The sequence below is a fragment of the Megachile rotundata genome, unplaced genomic scaffold (assembly GCF_050947335.1).
Source record: "Megachile rotundata isolate GNS110a unplaced genomic scaffold, iyMegRotu1 scaffold0455, whole genome shotgun sequence".
Lineage (NCBI taxonomy): Eukaryota > Metazoa > Arthropoda > Insecta > Hymenoptera > Megachilidae > Megachile > Megachile rotundata.
The window spans coordinates 121,186-137,965 of NW_027473752.1; the positions used below are offsets into that span (position 1 = coordinate 121,186).

The 16,780-nt window shown below is 35.2% G+C and overlaps 3 protein-coding genes across 3 annotated transcripts; all 3 read right to left on the bottom strand.

Moving 5' to 3' along the window:
- Nucleotides 1-506: 506 nt before the first annotated feature.
- Nucleotides 507-1,566, bottom strand: LOC143266381 (uncharacterized; the record flags this gene model as incomplete). Its single annotated transcript, XM_076541954.1, has 1 exon — nt 507-1,566. A coding segment is annotated over exon 1 (1,060 nt), but the record flags the coding sequence as incomplete, so codon positions are not given.
- Nucleotides 1,567-1,575: 9 nt separating this feature from the next.
- LOC143266379 (uncharacterized) lies at nt 1,576-3,746 on the bottom strand. The gene is made up of 2 exons (XM_076541952.1): nt 3,416-3,746; nt 1,576-3,374 (listed from the first exon to the last, which is right to left on the bottom strand). The coding sequence occupies exons 1-2, from the start codon at nt 3,744-3,746 to the stop codon at nt 1,576-1,578; spliced, it is 2,130 nt and encodes a 709-aa protein (XP_076398067.1).
- Nucleotides 3,747-3,812: 66 nt separating this feature from the next.
- LOC143266380 (uncharacterized) lies at nt 3,813-5,561 on the bottom strand. The gene has a single exon (XM_076541953.1). It carries the CDS (start codon nt 5,559-5,561, stop codon nt 3,813-3,815), a length of 1,749 nt encoding a protein of 582 aa, XP_076398068.1.
- Nucleotides 5,562-16,780: the final 11,219 nt, after the last annotated feature.

Genomic DNA, 16,780 nt, shown 5'->3' on the forward strand with positions numbered 1-16,780 from the left:
TTCGTAAAGCGAAGAATCGGCTATAGAAAAAGAAAGTAAAAAAGAAAAACAAAAAAAGAAATCCAATGTCGTGATCGCAAGTGTACAAAGGGGGTAAATCGCATAAGCACAAGAAACTAAATGAACATAGCAAAACGCAAGAAACAATAAAGAAATTTACCGCGAGCTTAGAGTTAATATATATACATAAATATATACAGAGCGAAAAGGTATATTAAGAGTTGGTGGTAAGGCGTGTCGCTCGCTAAGCCTTTTCTCAGAATTCGGCCGAGCCGAAAGATTGGAATGTGAGAACCACCGACTAGAGGGGCTGGGTGTCAACAAGCCCTACCACCATCTCACGCGAACAGTGTTCACGCGGAATTTTCCGAGCTAAGTGGCGTCCGAAGGCGGCACCGGGAGAGGGCAGATTTTGACGATGGGCCGCGTTACGAGGCCGTTGGCAGTTCGCACGGTAACGACTCGTGTGTGTCCATCAGTCCCCGGGTGTAATGTTTCGATTCTACCCATTAACCATTTTGCTGGCGGTTGCAGCTCGTCTCGAAGAAGTACAAGTCTGCCAATCTCCAAGTTTTCCTTCTGGTGCCGCCACTTAGGGAGTTGTTGGAGCGTGTGCAGGTATTCGTTTCTCCACCTACGCCAAAATTGAGAACGCATATTAGAAATTAATCGCCATCGCGTCGTGAGTGACATTAGGGGAGCGGATGGATCGGGCTCTGGTGTAACGCATGTCGGTTCCCCTATAAGAAAGTGTCCTGGTGTAAGTGCGGAGAAATCCGATGGATCTTCGGACAGTGCGTAGAGTGGCCTCGAGTTTAGGCAAGCTTCGATTTGGCAAAGCAGCGTCGACATTTCCTCGAAGGTAAGTTTTGACTCGCCGATTATTCTTCGTAGATGGTATTTGACTGACTTTACGCCTGCTTCCCAGAGACCTCCGAAGTGCGGGGCGTAAGGTGGAATGAAACGCCAAGTAGTGCCGTCCTTTTCTAACGCCAGGGCGGTTTCCTTGTAGAAGGTAGAGGCGGCGTTGAACCTTTGCGTCAGTTCCCTGTCGGCGCCGCGGAAAACGGTGGCATTGTCGCTGTAGAGGGTGGCGCAGCGTCCTCGTCGTCCGATAAACCTTTGGAAAGCGGCTAGAAAAGAAGCGGAGGTTAAATCGGACACGACTTCTAGATGGACGGCTCTCGTGGTAAGACAAACAAATAAGCAGATATATCCTTTATACGCCTTATGCCCTCGTCCCGACGTCGTGCGTAGCATAATCGGTCCCGCGTAATCTACGCCCGAGATGAGGAATGGTCGGTGGGGCGTGATGCGGTCCAGCGGCAATGAACTCATTAATTGAGAAGCAGGACGACCGCTGAATCGAGCGCAGCGGACACAGTCCCGAATAACCGAGCGTACCAAAGCGCCTCCACGCAGAATCCAGAATTTCCGTAAAAGTAAACTTCTTGTTAATTGTGGTCCTCCATGAAGCGTGCGGTGATGCGCATCCAGAATAAGAAGTATTGCAAGGGGGCAGGATTTTGCCACGATGATGGGATGTTTTTCATCGTAGGAGAGCATTGCGTTGGTTCACCGCCCTCCGACTCGAAGCAACCCTTCCTTGTCGAGAAATGGTCGGAGCGAAGCCAATGGAGAACCCTTGGACAGTTCTCGACCTTGACGGAGTTGTTCGATGTCCTTTTCGAAGTGGTTCCGTTGAGATGTTCGTAGAGCGACTCGCAGGGCATGTGCTCGCTCTAGAGTCCGGATGGGACCCTTTTCGCACGGCTTCATCTGAGCTAGTCTTGAAAATCTAAAACAATAGGATAGAACTTGTAAAAGACGTGTTAACGAGGAGAAGCGGGAAAAGAGTTCCTCCTGGGTCCTGTTCGTATGCACGTGAACAGTGACCCTCCTCTTTTCCAGGTCGATGGATCCATCTTCTTCTGGGATACTAGTTGGCCAGAGGTTAGACTTCTGAGCTAACCAGGAAGGTCCGTGCCACCAAAGCTTAGAGTTCAGCAGTTCCGATGGTGAGATACCGCGCGTTGCCAAGTCCGCGGGATTGCTGGACGATTGCACGTGCCTCCACCGATCAGCCGGAATGCGTGTCTGAATGCTGGACACCCGATGAGCCACAAAGGGTTTCCAGAGAGATGCATGGCCTCGTATCCAGCTCAGGGCCACACTGGAATCGGTCCAAGCGGTCAACGTTGCCGGTAAGTCCAGACCGTCCCTTACTTGGGTCATGAGTTTTGACAAAAGTACCGCGCTGACCAGCTCTAGCCTTGGTATTGTCAGGGCTTTGACTGGGGCCACCTTGGTCTTCGCCACCAAAAGCATGGTTGAAATTTCTCCCTTATGCATTACTCGCAGATAGACGGCTGCAGCGTAGGCCCTTTGAGATGCATCGCAGAACCCGTGCAACTCCACCTTCTCGGTGCGATCTCCCAAGTAGCGAGTCCAGCGTGGAATTGAAAGAGCGTCGAGCTGGCTAAGGGAGGTCCTGAAGGAGTGCCAAGTGGTTTGGATAGCTTCAGGTAGGTCTTGGTCCCAATCGATACCGAGTAGCCAGAGATCTTGTAATAATATTTTGGCGTAAATTAACACCGGTGCTGTCCAGCCCAGTGGATCGAAGAAGCTCGCCACCTCCGAGAGGATCGATCTTTTTGAGATTTTATCCGATTGGCTCATTGGACCGGCGACCCGAAGAGAAAAAGTGTCGTCGCGGGGACACCAGATTACACCCAAGGTACTAACTCCTGTTTTCTCATGAAAGCGGTGGGATTCAGTACTGTCCTCTTCCTGAAGCTGCGGTAGATTCGAAGCCCACTTACTTAGTTCGAATCCACCAGCTCTAAAGATAGATATAACCTGGCGTTTTAATTCGAATGCATTTTCTAAATCATCCGCTCCGGCTAGAATATCGTCGACATATGTATGTCGTTGTATCGCTCGAGCTCCAAGGGGAAAACGACCTCCTTCATCCTTAGCCAGTTGTGCCAGCACCCTCAATGCCAAAAAGGGGGCACAGGCGGTCCCATAGGTGACTGTGGTTAATTGGTAATCTTGCACTGAAACGCCAGGGTTCGGACGCCATAAAATCCTTTGCCAATCCGCATCTGCCTGGTGTACCTTTATTTGACGAAACATTTTAATAATATCAGTAGTAAAAGCTACACGAAACAGACGCCAGCGAGTCAGAATGAGCCATAAGTCTGTTTGCATTTTAGGTCCAGTTGCCAAGCAATCATTCAGGGAGTATCCTGAAGCGGTCCGGAACGACGCGTTGAAGACTACCCGAATCTTCGCAGTGGGATCGTGCTTCTTCACAACAGCGTGATGAGGTAAATAGTACGCCGGATGCTGGGGTCCGGTTCCGATGCAACCTGCATATGATTCAAGGTTAGATACTCCTTCATAAAGCTACCATAGCTTTCCTTCAAGCTGTCATTTGACACAAGCCGACGTTCACAGTTTAACATTAATTTTAGAGCTGTCGACCTGGAAGGTTTAAGTGTGGCAACTGGATCTCGGATGAATGGTAAGCAAACAATATACCGACCGTTTGAATCCCGCGTATGAGTTTCCTGGAAATGCCTCTCGCACCTCTCCTCTTCCTCGGATAGTGGGGTTGGCTCCCTCACCTCCTCCACTTCCCAGAACCGTTGGAGAAGCTTGGTGACGGAGTCCTCCGTCTGAGTGTGAAAGCTACGAGCTGTCCCAGTTACCAAAGAGTTGTCTAAGGAAGTGGTCCCCATTAACACCCAGCCGAAAGGGGTGAGTTTGGCGATAGGCGATCCTTCGGGTCCCACACGAGTTCCTTCCTAGAAGAGGCTCCCGCACACATCGGCTCCAAGAATAAGATCCACACGAGATGGCACGCCAAAGTCTGGGTCTGCCAAAGGAAGGCCTTGAAGGTGAGGCCAAGAAGAGCCTTTGACTTGGTGTGTTGGCAACAAAGAAGTGAGCTTCCTTAGCACTAGAGCTCGAACGGACAGCCGGAAGTCTTCGGAATGACGGGAACGGACGACAAAGTTCACTTCACGGGTTGCAACTCCACTTTCTTGTTCCTGGACTCCCGAAATTGCGACCCGTACCGCCCGCCGTGGCAAGCGCAGGGCTTGGGCGACCCAGGAGGTCACGAAGGACGAGTCCGACCCAGTGTCAAGAAGAGCTCGGACCTCGATCATTTCTCCAGACGGCGCCTCCAACTTGACACGGGCTGTAGCTAACAGTGCAACTGAGCGAGACACCGTTAGGGCAAGAGCGTTTGCAGTTGAAGGACCTTGATCGGAAGATAAGCCAGCGGTGTCACCAGACGTTGATGCCTTTTGTACCATCTTTGTTGGAGACGGGCTCGATGTCATTGCATCATGCAGCAGAGTGTGGTGTCGTCGACTGCAGGCCAAGCATTTCTGCGAGGAAGGACACTTCTGCTGCTCGTGTCCAGTGTTCAGGCAGTTGTAGCAAACACCCAGTTCTTCTGCGCGTCCCTTGCGTTTGGCCGGAGATAATGTTTTAAACTTTGTACAATATCCTAGTCCATGATTGCCAGAACAAGAGGGGCATTTCCGGGAAGCCGTATTTTTCGTTGTGTGGAAAGTCGATGCAGACTTCTTAACGGCGGTACCCCCTTTAATTTTAGACTTGCCGTCGTTGCTGGGAGTAGCCTGAGCAGCAGGGTCTGTCATCTGAGCGGCATCCAACGCCTGGATGCGGTTTTCCAGGAACTTAGACAGCTCATAGAATGATGGTATCTCCCTAGAATTCACCAAGGAAGTTTCCCAGGCCAGGTGAGTATCTTTGTCCAATTTTTGGGTTAATAGGTAGACGAACCATTCATCCCAGGCTGTGACTGGTTTCTTCAAGGTAGTATATGCTCGAATCGTTTGTCGAAATGTATCGAGCAGTCGTTTTAATTCCGAAGCCGATTGTTGTTTTGCAGGTGGGCAGGCGAGGAGAGCACGATGATGCGAAAATGATAATAAGCGAGAATTTCCGTATCGTAGCTCTAAATCCTCCCAAGCTCCACGGTAACCAGCCTCCGTAATGGGGGTATTTTGAATCACTTCCGCCGCACTTCCGGTCAAACTTGACTTCAGATAGAGGAGTTTTTTAACATCCGATAAGTGGGGTACGTCATGTACCAGGCTCTTAAATAAGTCGCGGAAGCTTTCCCACTGTAGGGGGTCACCGGAGAAGGTCGGAAGATCAATTTTTGGCAGCTGTGGCTGCGCTGCAATCTGCTCGACCTCAGAGCGTAGCGAAGGAGTTCGATCCGCGAGCTGCTGCGCTATCATTGCCGACGTGTTTAAATAGGCCTCCTCTATCGCTGAAAAAACGTCTTGTTGCACATAAGAACTTGCTGCGGCTTCTTTGCATCGCATCAAAGCTCGATGCCCGGAAAAGAAGGAGCTCCAGTAGCGGTCAAGGAGACCCATTCGCTGCTCCAATACGGCGCGAGTTATTTTATCCTTCCCCAGTTTGCAAAGGTTGCTCCAGAACCGCTGGATCCAGCCGGCGAGTTCTTCTTGTTCACGTAGGAGGTCGGAGAATGAGGCGGTGTTCGGCATGATGAGATTTTTTTTTTTTTTGAAGTTCTCACTTAAGTATAATTTTTAAAAAATTTCAGATGCAGCTGTTGAAACCACCGATAGTTGTCACCGAATTTGGATCGACTTCTAGAAGTATCAGCTGTCGCGAGTTTGTAAACACTGACTGGTCGGCCGACACCGAAACGACAACAAGTGACGTCACAGCACGAGTACGAAAGAGAAAAGAAGCGAGGCGACGCGAGCGAGTTGAATTTAGCAGAACCGAAGAAGCGGAAAACACACTCCACTTTTCGAATAGGCACTCACTAGTTCTCCAGCACAACACTAGTCACTTCCACTCAAGGCACGAAGGAACGGGTTCGTTTCTCGCATCCGGCTCGAAGGACCAAATGTTCGGGGAATTTGTTTGATAGAGAAATCTCAAATTCAAATTGTCTGCCCGAAATGAAGATTTGCCGGTCTGCACGAACGAAGCTACTCGTTATTCGTTTGGAAGGGTTGGAAGACTGAAAGAGTGTATTTTAAAGAGAGATTTAAATGTATTTAAAGAATATAAGTTCACAAAAAGACTGTTGACGTTTACTCGCTCGCTTCTATTTACGTACTAGACTCGATCGCGATTACCCCTCCCTTTATACTGGTCTTCCAGGAACTCTCCAGAACTTTGGCGTTACTCGAAATTTCACGATGTCTCGCGGCTGCCCTCCCGCTCCGCACCACTCTCCCCGAGGCCTACGAGGCGGGAAGTACACAAACGGAAGGGAAGCTCGTCGAGACATCGTTCGTCAAATTTAAAACCAAAACACAAACGTTCTGGGAATTTCTGGAGCGATCCTTGACCGTTTCTTGAACATTGATAATAATAAGAGTAATGAGAATAGTAATTGTCGTCCTATCGATCATATAAGCATAATATGGCTTATAATATGAGTTAGATTGATAATAATAAGTGTAATAAGTATAGTAATTGTCATTCTATCGATCATATAAGCATAATATGGCTAATAATATGAGTTAGATTGATAATAATGAGAGTAATAAGTATAGTAATTGTCGTTCTATCGATCATATAAGCATAATATGGCTAATAATATGAGTTAGATTGATAATAATAAGTGTAATAAGTGTAGTGATTGTCGTTCTATCGATCATATAAGCATAATATGGCTAATAATATGAGTTAGATTGATAATAATAAGAGTAATAAGTATATTAATTGTCGTCGTATCGATCATATAAGCATAATATGGCTAATAATATGAGTTAGGTTAATAATAATAAGAGTAATGAGTATAGTAATTGTCGTACTATCGATCATATAAGCATAATATGGCTAATAATATGAGTTAGATTGATAATAATAAGTGTAATAAGTGTAGTGATTGTCGTTCTATCGATCATATAAGCATAATATGGCTAATAATATGAGTTAGATTGATAATAATAAGAGTAATAAGTATATTAATTGTCGTTATATCGATCATATTAGCATAATATGGCTAATAATATGAGTTAGATTGATAATAATAAGAATAATGAGTATAGTAATTGTCGTCCTATCGATCATATAAGCATAATATCGCTTATAATATGAGTTAGATTGATAATAATAAGCGTAATGAGTATAGTAATTGTCGTTATATCGATCATATAAGCATAATATGGCTAATAATATGAGTTAGATTGATAATAATAAGTTTAATAAGCATAGTAATTGTCGTTCTATCGGTCATATAACCATAATATGGCTAATAATATGAGTTAGATTGATAATAATGAGAGTAATAGGTATAGTAATTGTCGTTCTATCGATCATATAAGCATAATATGGCTAATAATATGAGTTAGATTGATAATAATAAGTGTAATAAGTGTAGTGATTGTCGTTCTATCGATCATATAAGCATAATATGGCTAATAATATGAGTTAGATTGATAATAATAAGAGTAATAAGTATGTTAATTGTCGTTATATCGATCATATTAGCATAATATGGCTAATAATATGAGTTAGATTGATAATAATAAGAATAATGAGTATAGTAATTGTCGTCCTATCGATCATATAAGCATAATATCGCTTATAATATGAGTTAGATTGATAATAATAAGTGTAATAAGTGTAGTGATTGTCGTTCTATCGATCATATAAGCATAATATGGCTAATAATATGAGTTAGATTGATAATAATAAGAGTAATAAGTATATTAATTGTCGTTATATCGATCATATAAGCATAATATGGCTAATAATATGAGTTAGATTGATAATAATAAGAGTAATGAGTATAGTAATTGTCGTCGTATCGATCATATAAGCATAATATGGCTAATAATATGAGTTAGATTGATAATAATAAGAGTAATGAGTATTGTAATTGTCGTCCTATCGATCATATAAGCATAATATGGCTAATAATATGAGTTCGATTGATAATAATAAGAGCAATGAGAATAGTAATTGTAGTTATATCGATCATATAAGCATAATATGGCTAATAATATGAGTTAGACTGATAATAATAAGAGTAATGAGTATAGTAATTGTCGTCCTATCGATCATATAAGCATAATATGGCTAATAATATGAGTTAGATTGATAATAATAAGATATTAAGTATATTAATTGTCGTCATATCGATCATATCTGCATAAGATTGTTAATAATATGAGTTGGATTGATAACAGTGAGTGTAATAAGTATAGTAATTGTCGTTCTATCGAACATATGAGCATAATATGGCTAATAATATGAGTTAAATTGATAATAATAAGAGTAATGAGTATAGTAATTGTCGTCCTATCGATCATATAAGCCTAATATGGCTAATAATATGAGTTAGATTGATAATAATAAGAGTAATAAGTATAGTAATTCTCGTTCTATCGATCATATAAGCATAATATGGCAAATAATATGAGTTAGATTGATAATAATAAGAGTAATGAGTATAGTAATTGTCGTCCTATCGATCATATAGGCATAATATGGCTAATAATATGAGTTAGATTGATAATAATAAGCGTAATGAGTATCGTAATTGTCGTTCTATCGATCACATAAGCATAATATGGCTAATAATATGAGTTAGATTGATAATAATAAGATTAATAAGTATTGTAATGGTCGTTCTATCGGTCATATAACCATAATATGGCTAATAATATGAGTTTGATTGATAACAGTGTGTGTAATAAGTATAGTAATTGTCGTTATATCGATCATATCTGCATAATATTGTTAATAATATGAGTTGGATTGATAACAGTGAGTGTAATAAGTATAGTAATTGTCGTTCTATCGATCATATGAGCATAATATGGCTAATAATATGAGTTAGATTGATAATAATAAGAGTAATGAGTATAGTAATTGTCGTCCTATCGATCATATCTGCATAATATTGTTAATAATATGAGTTGGATTGATAACAGTGAGTGTAATAAGTATAGTAATTGTCGTTCTATCGATCATATAAGCATAATATGGCTAATAATATGAGTTAGATTGATAATAATAAGTGTAATAAGTGTAGTGATTGTCGTTATATCGATCATATAAGCATAATATGGCTAATAATATGAGTTAGATTGATAATAATAAGAGTAATGAGTATAGTAATTGTCGTCCTATCGATCATAAAAGCATAGTATGGCTAATAATATGAGTTAGATTGATAATAATAAGAGTAATGAGTATAGTAATTGTCGTCCTATCGATCATATAAGCATAATATGGCTAATAATATGAGTTAGATTGATAATAATAAGAGTAATGAGTATAGTAATTGTCGTCCTATCGATCATATAAGCATAATATGGCTAATAATATGAGTTAGATTGATAATAATAAGACGAATAAGTATAGTAATTGTCGTTCTATCGATCATATAAGCATAATATGGCTGATAATATGAGTTAGATTGATAATAATAAGAATAATGAGTATAGTAATTGTCGTCCTATCGATCATATAAGCATAGTATGGCTAATAATATGAGTTAGATTGATAATAATAAGAGTAATGAGTATAGTAATTGTCGTTCTATCGGTCATATAACCATAATATGGCTAATAATATGTGTTTGATTGATTACAGTGAGTGTAATAAGTATAGTAATTGTCGTTATATCGATCATATAAGCATAATATGGCTAATAATATGAGTTAGATTGATAATAATAAGAGTAATGAGTATAGTAATTGTCGTCCTATCGATCATAAAAGCATAGTATGGCTAATAATATGAGTTAGATTGATAATAATAAGAGTAATGAGTATAGTAATTGTCGTCCTATCGATCATATAAGCATAATATGGCTAATAATATGAGTTAGATTGATAATAATAAGAGTAATGAGTATAGTAATTGTCGTCCTATCGATCATATAAGCATAATATGGCTAATAATATGAGTTAGATTGATAATAATAAGACGAATAAGTATAGTAATTGTCGTTCTATCGATCATATAAGCATAATATGGCTGATAATATGAGTTAGATTGATAATAATAAGAATAATGAGTATAGTAATTGTCGTCCTATCGATCATATAAGCATAATATCGCTTATAATATGAGTTAGATTGATAATAATAAGTGTAATAAGTGTAGTGATTGTCGTTCTATCGATCATATAAGCATAATATGGCTAATAATATGAGTTAGATTGATAATAATAAGAGTAATAAGTATATTAATTGTCGTCGTATCGATCATATAAGCATAATATGGCTAATAATATGAGTTAGGTTAATAATAATAAGAGTAATGAGTATAGTAATTGTCGTACTATCGATTATATAAGCATAATATGGCTAATAATATGAGTTAGATTGATAATAATAAGAGTAATGAGTATAGTAATTGGCGTCCTATCGATCATATAAGCATAATATGGCTAATAATATGAGTTAGATTGATAATAATAAGATAATAAGTATATTAATTGTCGTTATATCGATCATATCTGCATAATATTGTTAATAATATGAGTTGGATTGATAACAGTGAGTGTAATAAGTATATTAATTGTCGTTATATCGATCATATAAGCATAATATGGCTAATAATATGAGTTAGATTGATAATAATAAGCGTAATGAGTATAGTAATTGTCGTTCTATCGATCATATAAGCATAATATGGCTAATAATATGAGTTAGATTGATAATAACAAGATTAATAAGTATTGTAATTGTCGTTCTATCGGTCATATAACCATAATATGGCTAATAATATGAGTTAGATTGATAATAATAAGAGTAATGAGTATAGTAATTGTCGTCCTATCGATCATATAAGCATAATATGGCTAATAATATGAGTTAGATTGATAATAATAAGTTTAATAAGCATAGTAATTGTCGTTCTATCGGTCATATAACCATAATATGGCTAATAATATGAGTTAGATTGATAATAATGAGAGTAATAGGTATAGTAATTGTCGTTCTATCGATCATATAAGCATAATATGGCTAATAATATGAGTTAGATTGATAATAATAAGTGTAATAAGTGTAGTGATTGTCGTTCTATCGATCATATAAGCATAATATGTCTAATAATATGAGTTAGATTGATAATAATAAGAGTAATAAGTATATTAATTGTCGGTATATCGATCATATTAGCATAATATGGCTAATAATATGAGTTAGATTGATAATAATAAGAGTAATGAGTATAGTAATTGTCGTCGTATCGATCATATAAGCATAATATGGCTAATAATATGAGTTAGGTTGATAATAATAAGAGTAGTGAGTATAGTAATTGTCGTACTATCGATCATGTAAGCATATTATGGCTAATAATATGAGTTAGATTGATAATAATGAGAGTAATGAGAATAGTAATTGTCGTCCTATCGATCATATAAGCATAATATGGCTTATAATATGAGTTAGATTGATAATAATAAGTGTAATAAGTATAGTAATTGTCATTCTATCGATCATATAAGCATAATATGGCTAATAATATGAGTTAGATTGATAATAATAAGATTAATAAGTATTGTAATTGTCGTTCTATCGGTCATATAACCATAATATGGCTAATAATATGAGTTTGATTGATAACAGTGAGTGTAATAAGTATAGTAATTGTCGTTATATCGATCATATCTGCATAATATTGTTAATAATATGAGTTGGATTGATAACAGTGAGTGTAATAAGTATAGTAATTGTCGTTCTATCGATGATATGAGCATAATATGGCTAATAATATGAGTTAGATTGATAATAATAAGAGTAATGAGTATAGTAATTGTCGTCCTATCGATCATATCTGCATAATATTGTTAATAATATGAGTTGGATTGATAACAGTGAGTGTAATAAGTAAAGTAATTGTCGTTCTATCGATCATATAAGCATAATATGGCTAATAATATGAGTTAGATTGATAATAATAAGTGTAATAAGTGTAGTGATTGTCGTCCTATCGATCATATAAGCATAATATGGCTAATAATATGAGTTAGATTGATAATAATAAGAGTAATGAGTATAGTAATTGTCGTCCTATCGATCATATAAGCATAATATGGCTAATAATATGAGTTAGATTGATAATAATAAGTTTAATAAGCATAGTAATTGTCGTCGTATCGATCATATAAGCATAATATGGCTAATAATATGAGTTAGGTTGATAATAATAAGAGTAATGAGTATAGTAATTGTCGTACTATCGATCATGTAAGCATAATATGGCTAATAATATGAGTTAGATTGATAATAATAAGAGTAATGAGAATAGTAATTGTCGTCCTATCGATCATATAAGCATAATATGGCTTATAATATGAGTTAGATTGATAATAATAAGAGTAATGAGTATAGTAATTGTCGTCCTATCGATCATATAAGCATAATATGGCTAATAATATGAGTTAGATTGATAATAATAAGACGAATAAGTATAGTAATTGTCGTTCTATCGATCATATAAGCATAATATGGCTGATAATATGAGTTAGATTGATAATAATAAGAATAATGAGTATAGTAATTGTCGTCCTATCGATCATATAAGCATAATATCGCTTATAATATGAGTTAGATTGATAATAATAAGTGTAATAAGTGTAGTGATTGTCGTTCTATCGATCATATAAGCATAATATGGCTAATAATATGAGTTAGATTGATAATAATAAGAGTAATAAGTATGTTAATTGTCGTCGTATCGATCATATAAGCATAATATGGCTAATAATATGAGTTAGGTTAATAATAATAAGAGTAATGAGTATAGTAATTGTCGTACTATCGATCATATAAGCATAATATGGCTAATAATATGAGTTAGATTGATAATAATAAGAGTAATGAGTATAGTAATTGGCGTCCTATCGATCATATAAGCATAATATGGCTAATAATATGAGTTAGATTGATAATAATAAGATAATAAGTATATTAATTGTCGTTATATCGATCATATCTGCATAATATTGTTAATAATATGAGTTGGATTGATAACAGTGAGTGTAATAAGTATATTAATTGTCGTTATATCGATCATATAAGCATAATATGGCTAATAATATGAGTTAGATTGATAATAATAAGCGTAATGAGTATAGTAATTGTCGTTCTATCGATCATATAAGCATAATATGGCTAATAATATGAGTTAGATTGATAATAACAAGATTAATAAGTATTGTAATTGTCGTTCTATCGGTCATATAACCATAATATGGCTAATAATATGAGTTAGATTGATAATAATAAGAGTAATGAGTATAGTAATTGTCGTCCTATCGATCATATAAGCATAATATGGCTAATAATATGAGTTAGGTTGATAATAATAAGAGTAGTGAGTATAGTAATTGTCGTACTATCGATCATGTAAGCATATTATGGCTAATAATATGAGTTAGATTGATAATAATGAGAGTAATGAGAATAGTAATTGTCGTCCTATCGATCATATAAGCATAATATGGCTTATAATATGAGTTAGATTGATAATAATAAGTGTAATAAGTATAGTAATTGTCATTCTATCGATCATATAAGCATAATATGGCTAATAATATGAGTTAGATTGATAATAATAAGATTAATAAGTATTGTAATTGTCGTTCTATCGGTCATATAACCATAATATGGCTAATAATATGAGTTTGATTGATAACAGTGAGTGTAATAAGTATAGTAATTGTCGCTATATCGATCATATCTGCATAATATTGTTAATAATATGAGTTGGATTGATAACAGTGAGTGTAATAAGTATAGTAATTGTCGTTCTATCGATGATATGAGCATAATATGGCTAATAATATGAGTTAGATTGATAATAATAAGAGTAATGAGTATAGTAATTGTCGTCCTATCGATCATATCTGCATAATATTGTTAATAATATGAGTTGGATTGATAACAGTGAGTGTAATAAGTATAGTAATTGTCGTTCTATCGATCATATAAGCATAATATGGCTAATAATATGAGTTAGATTGATAATAATAAGTGTAATAAGTGTAGTGATTGTCGTTCTATCGATCATATAAGCATAATATGGCTAATAATATGAGTTAGATTGATAATAATAAGAGTAATGAGTATAGTAATTGTCGTCCTATCGATCATATAAGCATAATATGGCTAATAATATGAGTTAGATTGATAATAATAAGTTTAATAAGCATAGTAATTGTCGTCGTATCGATCATATAAGCATAATATGGCTAATAATATGAGTTAGGTTGATAATAATAAGAGTAATGAGTATAGTAATTGTCGTACTATCGATCATGTAAGCATAATATGGCTAATAATATGAGTTAGATTGATAATAATAAGAGTAATGAGAATAGTAATTGTCGTCCTATCGATCATATAAGCATAATATGGCTTATAATATGAGTTAGATTGATAATAATAAGTGTAATAAGTATAGTAATTGTCATTCTATCGATCATATAAGCATAATATAGCTAATAATATGAGTTAGATTGATAATAATAAGATTAATAAGTATTGTAATTGTCGTTTTATCGGTCATATAACCATAATATGGCTAATAATATGAGTTTGATTGACAACAGTGAGTGTAATAAGTATAGTAATTGTCGTTATATCGATCATATCTGCATAATATTGTTAATGATATGAGTTGGATTGATAACAGTGAGTGTAATAAGTAAAGTAATTGTCGTTCTATCGATGGTATGAGCATAATATGGCTAATAATATGAGTTAGATTGATAATAATAAGAGTAATGAGTATAGTAATTGTCGTCCTATCGATCATATAAGCATAATATGGCTAATAATATGAGTTAGATTGATAATAATAAGAGTAATGAGTATAGTAATTGTCGTCCTATCGATCATATAAGCATAATATGGCTAATAATATGAGTTAGATTGATAATAATAAGACGAATAAGTATAGTAATTGTCGTTCTATCGATCATATAAGCATAATATGGCTGATAATATGAGTTAGATTGATAATAATAAGAATAATGAGTATAGTAATTGTCGTCCTATCGATCATATAAGCATAATATGGCTAATAATATGAGTTAGATTGATAATAATAAGACGAATAAGTATAGTAATTGTCGTTCTATCGATCATATAAGCATAATATGGCTAATAATATGAGTTAGATTGATAATAATAAGAGTAATAAGTAGAGTAATTGTCGTCCTATCGATCATATAGGCATAATATGGCTAATAATATGAGTTAGATTGATAATAATAAGCGTAATGAGTATAGTAATTGTCGTTCTATCGATCACATAAGCATAATATGGCTAATAATATGAGTTAGATTGATAATAATAAGATTAATAAGTATTGTAATTGTCGTTCTATCGGTCATATAACCATAATATGGCTAATAATATGAGTTTGATTGATAACAGTGTGTGTAATAAGTATAGTAATTGTCGTTATATCGATCATATCTGCATAATATTGTTAATAATATGAGTTGGATTGATAACAGTGAGTGTAATAAGTATAGTAATTGTCGTTCTATCGATCATATGAGCATAATATGGCTAATAATATGAGTTAGATTGATAATAATAAGAGTAATGAGTATAGTAATTGTCGTCCTATCGATCATATCTGCATAATATTGTTAATAATATGAGTTGGATTGATAACAGTGAGTGTAATAAGTGTAGTGATTGTCGTTATATCGATCATATAAGCATAATATGGCTAATAATATGAGTTAGATTGGTAACAATAAGAGTAATGAGTATAGTAATTGTCGTCCTATCGATCATAAAAGCATAGTATGGCTAATAATATGAGTTAGATTGATAATAATAAGAGTAATGAGTATAGTAATTGTCGTCCTATCGATCATATAAGCATAATATGGCTAATAATATGAGTTAGATTGATAATAATAAGAGTAATGAGTATAGTAATTGTCGTCCTATCGATCATATACGCTTAATATGGCTAATAATATGAGTTAGATTGATAATAATAAGACGAATAAGTATAGTAATTGTCGTTCTATCGATCATATAAGCATAATATGGCTGATAATATGAGTTAGATTGATAATAATAAGAATAATGAGTATAGTAATTGTCGTCCTATCGATCATATAAGCATAGTATGGCTAATAATATGAGTTAGATTGATAATAATAAGAGTAATGAGTATAGTAATTGTCGTTCTATCGGTCATATAACCATACTATGGCTAATAATATGAGTTTGATTGATTACAGTGAGTGTAATAAGTATAGTAATTGTCGTTATATCGATCATATAAGCATAATATGGCTAATAATATGAGTTAGATTGATAATAATAAGAGTAATGAGTATAGTAATTGTCGTCCTATCGATCATAAAAGCATAGTATGGCTAATAATATGAGTTAGATTGATAATAATAAGAGTAATGAGTATAGTAATTGTCGTCCTATCGATCATATAAGCATAATATGGCTAATAATATGAGTTAGATTGATAATAATAAGAGTAATGAGTATAGTAATTGTCGTCCTATCGATCATATAAGCATAATATGGCTAATAATATGAGTTAGATTGATAATAATAAGACGAATAAGTATAGTAATTGTCGTTCTATCGATCATATAAGCATAATATGGCTGATTATATGAGTTAGATTGATAATAATAAGAATAATGAGTATAGTAATTGTCGTCCTATCGATCATATAAGCATAATATCGCTTATAATATGAGTTAGATTGATAATAATA